This window comes from Diadema antillarum, unplaced genomic scaffold (assembly GCF_040938485.1).
Source record: "Diadema antillarum isolate AM-2024a unplaced genomic scaffold, OU_Dant_1.0 seq00000170_RagTag, whole genome shotgun sequence".
Taxonomy (NCBI): domain Eukaryota; kingdom Metazoa; phylum Echinodermata; class Echinoidea; order Diadematoida; family Diadematidae; genus Diadema; species Diadema antillarum.
Window position 1 is genome coordinate 167609 of NW_027271239.1, and position 11413 is coordinate 179021.

The 11413-nt window shown below is 36.8% G+C and overlaps 1 protein-coding gene across 1 annotated transcript; it reads right to left on the reverse strand.

The window, feature by feature from the left end:
* Positions 1-1339: 1339 nt before the first annotated feature.
* On the reverse strand, positions 1340-11169 carry LOC139728255 (folylpolyglutamate synthase, mitochondrial-like). The gene is made up of 8 exons (XM_071639215.1): positions 11101-11169; positions 6674-6792; positions 5464-5671; positions 4983-5044; positions 4228-4330; positions 3544-3621; positions 1664-1826; positions 1340-1473 (listed from the first exon to the last, which is right to left on the reverse strand). Exons 1-8 carry the CDS (start codon positions 11167-11169, stop codon positions 1340-1342), a joined length of 936 nt encoding a protein of 311 aa, XP_071495316.1.
* Positions 11170-11413: the final 244 nt, after the last annotated feature.

Sequence of the window (11413 nt, forward strand, 5' to 3'; positions counted from 1 at the left end):
CGCTACCGCCAATGATGGCGTATGAGAGAATGAGAAAAAAGAAAAGAGTCCCGCATCGGGACTAGCAGGATGCTGGATTCGCACGGATTCGCACGGTAGCGTGCCAACACCACGCACGGTACCGTGCCAACACCTCGCACGGTACCGTGCCACGCACTCGACGGTGGCACGCAGCTGCACGGAGGCGCACTGACTGGCACGCAGCCGCACGGAGGCGCACGAGGGCGCACGAAGGCGCACGAGGTCGCACGGGGTCGCACGGGGGCGTACAGAAGCGCACGCACCCGCACGAGGCCGTACGAAATGGCACGGAGCCGCACGCACCCGTGCGAAACCGCACGAAGCAGCCCCGTGCGCACTGCGTGCGGGAGTAACATAACATAATGGTCTGACTGTATATAAACATTTTGCACGAACACTTTAACACAAACAGTCACGTGCACTTTCACCGAGTTCACTATATGAATATGATTTTAAATGTGAGGAGCTCTTGCTAAAAGTTTGGAGTGGAAAATTTGTTTGATCAATTCAGCTGGGCATCGAAAACATTCGTGATCGTGCATCACAAAACGAACAAAAAGTCGCACCCCTTGATTTTACGTGAGGACTCAAAAAGGTGAAATGGGTCAACTGATTCAGTCTTGACTTTTTTCGTATTTTCTGAAAGAGTTATCCTTCTACATTATTCTTTAATTCGGGATCATAACATGAATGGTAAAGTGTGTTTTCAGCAGTTTATCTACAACTCTTTTGGGGGAGAATAGAATGATCAGATATGTCTTAGAGTCCCCTTTTCATTTCTTGAAATCCTTTACACACTCATGACCTTCAAGTCCAATAACTTTTGATAACTTCACTGCCTTGAAAGTTGGCATTAATCATGGACAGAACGTGTTAATAGAACATGCTCAATTTCAGCTCAATCTGATTATCCCTTCTTTGTTCATCGCTCGGGTAGTTTACATCCTGTGTTTAGTCCCTTTCATTGCCCAGCTAGCACAGCTTGGTAACGATTTAATGCTTGAATAGACCCTGTACTTCAGAAACGCTTTTCTCAATTCACACTTTTCCAGAGTGTGTGCTTTCTTTCCAATACTTACAAGGTTATAGGGGAGCCCATTTGAATTGAGTTATATATCATTTTAAAGCTTAGAGTCTGCTCTTAAATCCATGTCTGGCGACTTTTTGTTGGTTTTGTGATGCAGGGTCACATTTGTTACTATTGCTTTTCCCACGGATGAGAATAACCGACAATACGCAGCATATTCTCTTGATCCTCCCCCTTATTTTTATGGACTACGAGTACGACTACAGCCGAATGGTTATCTGTTGAATTGCGTTACCCACCTCGAATAAACTCAGAAGGAAGAGTAAAGGGCAATGTCCTTTCAAGCTCTCCGTAGGTCAACTGTTGTTCACCAGTGGGGTCAATCAGTCCCGTGACAGAGTCCGGATCCACGGGGTGCTCCGGAACTGAGGGAGCAAGAGAAAAGCAAGAAACAAAACAATTGTAGGGGCAATATATTCTAATTTCTTTCATTCAAACTTCCTCGTAGAAAGCATATGAAATGAAATAGATCGGGAATTTAAGTAGGTCATAAAGTTCAGTTAATGTATCTTCTATGTGTCTTATACAATCAGGGTACGAATATGCATTACCCACCTTGAAAGCGGAATCTGCCTGAATCCTTCTGCTCGATCCAAGCCTTGGTAATCTGCACGGCTAGGGATGCATTGAGAAGCTGATGCTTTCCGAAGAGGCCTACTTTCACTGGGTTGCCTTGAAAGTCGTTGTGTTCAAGTGGCGTACACACTCTGAGAGTGGCCTGGTCGTGACGCCGAAAAAAAAAAATCCATTTTTTTTCTCTCTCTCTTTGAAAAAACACATTGTGAACTTTACTTGCTTAGACCCCTCCGCTAAGACTGTTTTCTTCTCAACATGTTCTAATACACATGCTGTTTTTCAAACTACGAATAGCAACATTTTGTTTAGACGAGATTACTTGACATCAGATTATCAATTTGTATCTGGATGGGGAAAACCATTTAACAGATCCCCTTTTCAAAGGGTTGTGATTTAGTGCGAATTTTGGATTTTGCAGTATTTTTTTTCTTTGTCCATTTGCAAATATCGAAGTGTAATTACACTGTATGCTTAAAATTCGCCTAGGAAGAGATTAAAGAAACACATTTTTAATGAAAAAAAGAAGAAGAACGGAATAATATAATTTTTGTTAAAAACGCGCAAAATATGATTTTTTTTCGGTTTAGATTTAATTTTTCGTCATAATTGTTTCATAATTTAAATAATTGTAATTATTTCATATTCTAGATCATTTAAATTTGATCACACTGAATGCGCACTTGAGCGTTGCGCGTTACCGATATAGAAATTGAATAAATTTTGTGTAAATAGTGAACATGCAGGGTAATTTTCTAAAGAATTCATTGACAATTCCACTTGCAAAATCAATCATTCTATATTTACTATGAAATTATTTATATTCGTTTTGGCTGATTTGCCAAATCATAGTGTTTTTTCTTTGTATCATGAAAATTTGTCTAAAGAACGTTGAACTGTTCCTACTGTTATGAGATCAAATAATCGAGAAAAAAATTCAAAATATGTATGAAGATCCAGGCTAATATTGTATTGGAAGTACAAAACCTTAAACGCATTGCAGCAAGCACTCGAAGTGCCGAAAATTAAGAACAAAAATTTGACTTAATTATTCACAGAAAAGTGTTATTAATGAAAATAATAATGCAAATAGTAATAATAATAAATTTATATATTCACACACAGCCCTATATGGCAATTGACTGCGATGAAGTTTCGGTCAATGAAAACAATTTCTAAAACAAACTAGGCTTTTAAATACATGAGGCAGGAAATATCGATTAGAGACCTTGTACAGTTTTAATTTGTTTAGAGGGCTACCATGATTGCTATTTTTTCTCATACAGAGGTACCGTTTTTAATTACATATCATATGACACAAACTAATTCGATGTAAATGCTTCCCAATGCATGTTATCTAATAATGTTACAACGCAGGTTGCAATGAACGTGATATATTTCGATTACTGGAGATACCTGCTTATCAAAATACTTTAATCTAATAAACGTTCATTTCTTTTTTGACGGCAACTTAGAAAGTGGCGAAATTCATACCTGTAGTGAATCTATAAATTTCCATCTTATATAACCTCAACACATTGCATATTGTGTGAATACACACACACACACACACACACACACAAACCATTCATTAACAAATATTTTGATTCACGCATGTAATACCCAAGTAACTCTTATCAGCAATTAAGAGAATTAAACAGAATCATAAACAACTCCTGTCTATCTTTTTAAAACTCTTTTTCAAAAAAAGGTATACCTGTTAGTGTATCTTTACCACAAATAATCGTAGAATAAATAAATGAATAATAGTCGTTTTGGATTCACATGCATATGAATCGAAGAATCCTTGAAAAAAAAATTTCTGACACAAGACCATACAGATAATACAAACATTATAATACCTTTCTTTCGGCAGCTCTGCGGGCTAACACTCGCATGGCCCCGGCGTCTTGGGCGACCGTGATGGCTGTGTGACCCTCCTACGAGACGGGGACAGCATGACTTATTTAGAGGGGACTGTATTTTTGTACTAAATTATGAACGTTACTGCCAATACAGTTTTATATTTGGAAGCGTTTCTTTCATATGATTAATTTGCGCTTAAAATGTTTGGTATCAACATCTTATTCTAAACATCCTATTTTTTTCTTTGTTTGATATGATTTTGATTTGATTTGATTTATTTCTGCTTAATTCCGTTGCATCAGATATGATTGAGTACAAATCATTTATGACAAACAGTATATCGACACATAGTTTTTAGTACAAAATAAAACAAGTACATACAGCTTAGGGAACTTAAACAGAAGGGTCTCCAAAATAAGCCGAGGCTTGACGGTATGGAGACCCTATACTTACAGCTACTCTGGATAGAACACTCTGGATTGTTCGTTTGCTTGTTCGTTTGTTCTTTTAAGATACGTGCACGGGTTCGGTGTCAACATTCATTTCAATGAGATAGCAACTGAAACATTAAATGACATGTCCATAATACTGTACAAAATTTCTTTGCTCTTCAGGGACACATTCACAAACATATGATGATATGTTATTGTGACGTCAAACCGATTTAGATTGATTCTAACCCTCAAGATGCCGGACTTGTGCCAGGCGATTTCTTCGATGGTATGTCCAAGAATGTGAACATGATCGATGCCGAGTGACGTCACGCCGGCAACTGTTGAAGACCTTTAAAGATATCCGATGAAGAAATGAGAAGTCTGGTTAACTCATAAGAAATCGAATGATAACTGCTATTGCACAAATGACGTACAATGATTGTTGAACATTCTGCATGGAGAGCATGGATGATGAAAAGCAGAATTTATTTTCACCATTTTTCTGTCTTTGTTTGTAAACTAAACCCGATATCTTTCTTATCACAGCTCACTGCAAATATCAATCAGTTGTTGAAAACGCATTTATATTTGCCCTGAGTCCATTCCCACTCAATGTTTTATAGTCCTAGGTATGTGACATTGGATTCTGTACATGATGTCATTACAGAGGGCGCAATTTAACATTTGAAGTCACCATGACATCTAATGTAAATTCAGAGTACCCCCCCCCCTCACTCAAAAGAAGTAAATATAAAAACAGCTGGGAATACTGTCCTGTGCTCTAAATTAGCTATTACTTTAATACCCTTTTGTCACCTTTTGTGTGACTGTTTATAGCATAATCATGTAACATATTGTATAATTGTTTCCCCATCCCCATCACGACAAAAGGTAGATAGATGTCCCTGCCTCTTTTCCTACGGTCCTTAACCTATGAGTTTAAAGACAATATTCATTTTGCAATAGCATTCAGACAGGAGAGTTGAGGTATGTCTTCTCACCAAAGGGCATTCGTCGTGTCGTACTCGCCTCCCAAGCCTACTTCAATGACTGCAACGTCCACCTTCAGATACAGAAACCGCGAAAACAGAAAGCAGAAAAAATCACTTGCTGTGATGGCTATACAAAATGTTAACAAACCAAACAAAAAGAAACCTACATGGAGTCCGTGCTAATATGAAAGATGATGATTGAACAAGATGTAGTTTGGAAAGCAAAGCGAATATTAGTAATGAAAGAAAAAAGGAGATATATCATTAGTATTTGTTTCTGCGATTCAATTCATTTCTTTTTGTTTCATAATTTGACACTGTGAACTTAATGGATTTCGAAACAAGTTAATTTTTTTTTGAACTTTTGTAGTGAAAGGGCCTTTATGTTTTTTCTTTTCTTTTTCAATTGTCCCAAAAGGAATGGAATTGTAGGCTGCATCGGTGTTTTTTTTTTTCATGTTTACGAAAGTAAGGTACACCATAAACATACTTTTTCCTGCAGGAAGATGTAGAACGACATGAGAGTGAAAAGCTGGTAATGGCCCAAGTTTTCATAGTACAGTGGATCTTCTGCATTCATATAAGCATTCTTTTCGATCATCTCGAGGAAGTCCAGGCCGTAACGGGCAAACTTCTCCCTGGGAAGCGCTGCACCCCCGACACGGATTCGTTCCCTCACTTCAATCAGAGGTGGTGAACTGCATAGAATGAATTGTAGCAAACGTTGTGAATAAATTGAAGCAAACAAGTGGCCCGTGGATCGTTTTTCAGCAAAAATGAAACCAAGAATAAATTTAGGCGTTGCATCAAAATTATACCTTGAAGGATCCTGCAAAATATCAGGATCGTGCAGGATCGTGCAGGATCCTGCAAGGTTTTGATGCAACGCCTTATAGTAGGGTATACCTAAGGGGGGGGGGGGGGGGGTCACCGTGCACCCCCCCCCCCAGGACTCCTCGAAACTTACATTTTCAGGATCCTCATGACATACCAAAACATAATCAAGCTGTTAACAGGAACAAAAAGTGGCTGTTCTAGATGAAATTTAACCCTTAAAGGGCCGGCCGGACTTTTTTTGGCTATGCTCAAACCGGAGGGGGGATTCGGCCTTCCAAAAATCTCGGCCCCCAAAAATCTTGGCCATCAGTGGTGCAATCGCGATGAAATTTCACATGTGTGAGACCCACGTCAAAATCTACAAGATTGTGTCATAAGATTTTTTGAAATAATCAATATAGTTCTAATTTTAATTAATTAATTATGCAAATTAAGCTCAAAATCATATTTTGGCCTAATTAAAAGCATTGAGAGTCTAAATTTTGATCTGTAAATCTGTTTCAGCATATGCAACAATTGTACATCACAAAAACTTCCAAAGCTCGTTTCAATTCTTATGTATTCTATTGTTTTCAAAATGTCTTATGTATTTCTCTGTTTTTCAAGTTTTGTTTTTTTCTTTTTTTCGATTGAAAATTGTCACTGACCACTTTTTTACCATAATTAGCACAAAACTAATCAATGAAAGTGATTAATTGTAAAAATAATCAGGTTTTCATGACTTTCATGACAGAACATCTTTTTTCCATAGAAAATGTACACAAAATCACAAAATTGTGCCCCTTGATTGTTCCATAATGTCGAATTTTAATACAACGGGACCGCGAAAAAGCGACTTGGAAAAAAAAATGATTCATGCTCACGTCAGAAGTCCAGTTTTGTATCCACAGGTCCTGAGAATGCGTTCTGTCAAAGCACACGTTGAACCCTTGCCCTTGGTCCCCGCTACGTGAATGCAGGACAGTGAGTTCAACACCTCTTTCTGTTTGAGAGTAAGAAACGTTCCACCAATTACCGTCTCTTAGTCTAATACCAAACTGGGTCTACTTTCTAAAGACCAACTACTTTTGTTTTTTTCTTTGTTTTGTTTTCACATACACATTGCAGTGTCCTGCATGCTCTTGGACTTTAATGACCATTGGTCCTAACGACGCGAATGCGGTCTCTCTTTTCTCTCTCATTAATTCAAATTTCTTTCTACTATCATAGGAGGGCTAGGTCCTTGCATGATTTTAATAGATCGTGCTTCAGCATATAGATTGTTTCTATGTGGCGTCGTTCTTTTGCCGATGTAAGTGAGCGTCTTACATGGTATCTACAAGTAAGGATGGGTCCAGGGCAATTACCCCCTAGGCAATTACCTCAAACCCTTCCCCTGACCCTAACCCTCGTCGTATCCTAAACCTTATCTAAACTCTTAACCTAACAACTGCCTAACTTTAATCTTTACGGGTGGTAATTGCCCTGATACGGTAAGGATGTTTTGTAACAAATGGGAATCATCATCATGACAGCAAAACGACTATGTTAATTGTAATAACGAGTGGAATAAAAGTGATACAATATAAAGTAAGCAAATACTAAAATTTCATTGAAAAACTCAGTTAGCTGCATACATTTCTACCTAATCTTTATCTCTTAACTTGCGACATTCAATACAATGAAAGTTCCTTGCCCCCCACACCTTTACTCGCTCTACAGTATGAAACACATGGATTAAACTGCACACAATAAATAGAGTACTTCCCATTTGGCCAATTCTACTACACACTGACGTCACTGTTACTCCTTTACCAGCGTGTTCACAACAGGATACACGGTACACTTTCCAACCGTCCCTCTTCTAGACATAATACCCCTCCCCACCATGATAATTATAATAAAGAACTAGAAATGTCGCTATGGCGACTGGTATGCCTCCGCCATGATGCATGATTCTCCTTATAGGTCTAGATAGTACATGTGGACAACGTGTGATTACATTTTCACAAAATTGGCTAAATATTAAAATGACAAGTTTGTTACAAATGTGTTGAATGTTCACCTTCCTTGACCTAGGTTTAATTGGATGAATAGGAGAGCATGTATGATTTGGGATTTAAGGTCTTTAACTTGACTTTGACCAATTCATACGTTTATGCATTGAGTAATTTCCAAGGTATGGAGAAAAAGTGCAATTTCTGTATTGAATAGTATTAGTCGTAATAGTAAATTGTTACCATTTTCATCTGGCCTTTGACCCTAAAATTCATAAGATAATCACTGTCAGGCAGAACATGCATAAATATGTAGAAAGTTTAAAGATAACTTGAGCCACTTCCGAGATGTGAAGGAAAAAACTTAGTTCAGCACTTTCACTTGATCTTTGACCTTTTGACCTTTGAGGCAAAAACAAAACAAAACAAAAACTTTCCAGAGAAACTCTATTAGGTTATACGTGCATACACCAAGTGTTAAAAAAAAATAATCCTGCTGGCATTGCATAAACATATTGCCTCCGGCACCACTTCGTGGCGGAGGCATAAAAAAAAAAAAATACCCAGTGGTTCAAAGAAAAAAAAAAAGAATCGTGCTCGAATCATGTAATACCGTTATGCCGACTCTCTTCAGTAGCTTCCTGCAGTCAGAAATCATATCCGATCTCTTGTCAGGGTAATACTCCCTAAAAACATAGACAAGCTTTTCAACCTTCTTTAAGAAAATCTAGATAAAGGAGAACAGAAACGAAGGAAAATAATCATAATAAGACTCTGGAACAGAAAAATTATTTATAACAACAGCAATATTTACATGATAATGTGTCGGAACAGTTTCGTGTGAGTATCGATATAAAGTGAAAATCAATTGTACATCAAAGCTGACTTCAGTATAAAGAGAAAACTAACGAACAGAACGGTGAAATTTGAGTAATATCTGAATGAAAGTGGGAAAGTTATAAATTCTTATATATCAACAATTTTCCTTGAACGGTTGTGTCAGTCACAGTCCCACATAATATAAGCTGCTTAAGGCATTGTAAAATGACGAGTCCCATATATAACCTGCTTAAGGTATATGTAAGGTGACGATATATGTCATATCAGCCTATAGAAGTCTTTTCCTCGCTTACACAATATCTTCAGGAAATTGTCGGCGTTAAATTTTTGACAGGAATTTTTTAAAACTTTACCAAAGTTCGTAGTACCAAATTGACGGGGAAAGTTAAGGAATTGTCCCAGTACCGCCTAAATCTGTCAAAATGCATTCGAGATGCGTATCAGAAGATGATAGAATGATGAAAATAGAGTTCTCTTTCAAGTATAAGTGAGATGGACAAAATAATATTTGTACGATATCTGCACTCATTGTGCCTTCAATTAGATCTATATTACATGAGAAGAACATATCTGATTTCAAAATCAAAAGAGAGAAGTAAAATCCCTTTTATTTTGTACACTTGTTTGTATGCAAGTTTTCTTCTTGATTACCTCCGGTAAGTTAAAATATGATATCAGGCGATATGTAGGAATAAATCGAGTGATATGATTTCTTTCATACATGCAGTTATAGATGCAGTGCATAATTCAATGATTACCTTTTGAACAGCAGTGCATTTAAGTGAAACTTGCTTCTAGTTTTGAATTCTAATACCGACTGTTTAATATTCCAGGTATATGGAATTGCCTTAATTTTGTCATGTAAAATCATTGAATATTTGAACACACTTGGATCTTCACCGGCTTATCAAAACAACCGAAAACAAAAAGAAAAAGAGAAAAAACAGTTGACGTTGTGCATATGCTTGCAACGCAGTGGATTCACCACAAGATGACGAATAGCAAAAAGAATACATTGGAATCGAGCAGCAATGACATATGCAGTCTTATATGAAGAAATAAATATTGAATGAAAATTAGCAGTTAGATTCAATGAAAGTGATAAAAGACAAAATACTAATCACGTAAAAAGTGGAGACAACATTTCCTTTCTATAGTCTTGAACAAGAGATGAAATTGGGTTCGGGAAGAATTATATTCTGTACAACTGAGAACACCTGGTGATACTATATAATAATGTTGCTTTTTTTAAAAGAGATATTTTGTTTTTTGTTTGAAAATTTTAATTCTAAATCAAATATTAACTTTTTACAATGTGAAGTTCTTCATCATCTTTTTTTTTAATAACAGGAATATCAAATGAATAGAGTTTTTAAATTTATCAAAATCTGATGAAAAGATAAGAAAAGTATGGAATTTTCAAAAGTGTCATTTCTTTTTGCAAATAAGATAGATCACCTCTAAACAGCACGCAAGTGAGATGATCCAATGTTGTTATTACCTCAAAGACATTCAGATTTAAATGTACAGTATTGAATCATGCTTTTGGCAACCCACATTTTACCCTAGATAGAGTCATGTTGATCAGGTTATCCCAGGATCACAGTAATTCGATAGGAAAGATCCAACTTATATATTTGTATCTATTTCATGTCAACAATGATAATTTAGTGAAAATGTATTTGAAGCCATTTGGACTTTTTGAGGTGACAGCATCATCACCTTTTACCAATTTAAATGCATTGAATTGAATTGAATTGAATTGAATTGAATGGATTAAATGGGGTTTAGTCATTAGGCCTATCAGGCTTGGCAGGCCCAATGGCTGAATTGGGTCTGGTTTACCAGCAATGATTAAAATATACAGAGAAAATGCTAATATACTATACAAAGAAGGAACGAACCAGCAACTTCATGAATACAGAAAAAAAACCTTATAGCCTACATACGGTTAAAAAGGCAATTGCATAATATAAAAAGAAAAAAATTGTAACCAGATTATAAGCCTAAAAACACATCATTATTCATGGATGTAACATTACAGTTCTCCCAGTTGACGAAGTAAGAGATGAAGACAAAACAGAGAAATATGGAAAAAAAAAATAACACTGAGCGAGTGAGAATGAAGATGAGATATATAGGATAGGGCGAAAGAGATGAAAAGATGGGTGACGGTTCCTACTAATGTTTATACCTTTTGTGAAGACAAATTTAGGAATTCCCTATTTTTTATTTTGTTTACGGTCATAATGTGACTATACCTATACCATTGTGTATCGAGTTTACACATTGACTTTAAGATACAATGAAGTCTCTTCAGGTGACGTTCAATACAGGGGGAAAATACCACAGATCATAAATTTGTACAGTGTGTGGACGAATAACATTTTCTCCTTTAAATGGCCCTCTGAACTTATAAAGCTATCTACTTACGGAGGCTTTAAAGCGAAAAAATCTCAATAAGATTACTATACCTCATACAGGCCCTCCTCGTCATTGTGTTGAAACCCGTTGGTGACATGATCTGACTTGGCAGTTTCCATCTTGGCAGAATTCTTTGTGGAAGAGTTTCTGAAATAGTTTCCTGGTTGAAAGTAAGCGAAGTGTTGATATACTTCAATATCACATATATAGATACGATGTCTGTGTCAGGTTCTCGGTGCCATGTGCAGGAATTAGAATGTCGATAAAGTAAGATTCACACCCTGCTGCGGCACTCGCTCGACATGTGATAGATTTGAAATAACAAAGACAGATTTAAAGCAAGCAAAAACGAACTCGCCTGGA

Coding starts and splice junctions, on each gene's coding strand:
- LOC139728255 (XM_071639215.1), bottom strand. CDS start 11,169: ATGGAAACTGCCAAGTCAGATCATGTCACCAACGGGTTTCAACACAAT. Junction 3,622..4,227: donor ACAAGTCCGGCATCTTGAGG/GTTAGAATCAAT, acceptor CCCGTCTCGTAG/GAGGGTCACACAGCCATCAC. Junction 1,474..1,663: donor AGGCAGATTCCGCTTTCAAG/GTGGGTAATGCA, acceptor TTGCTCCCTCAG/TTCCGGAGCACCCCGTGGAT.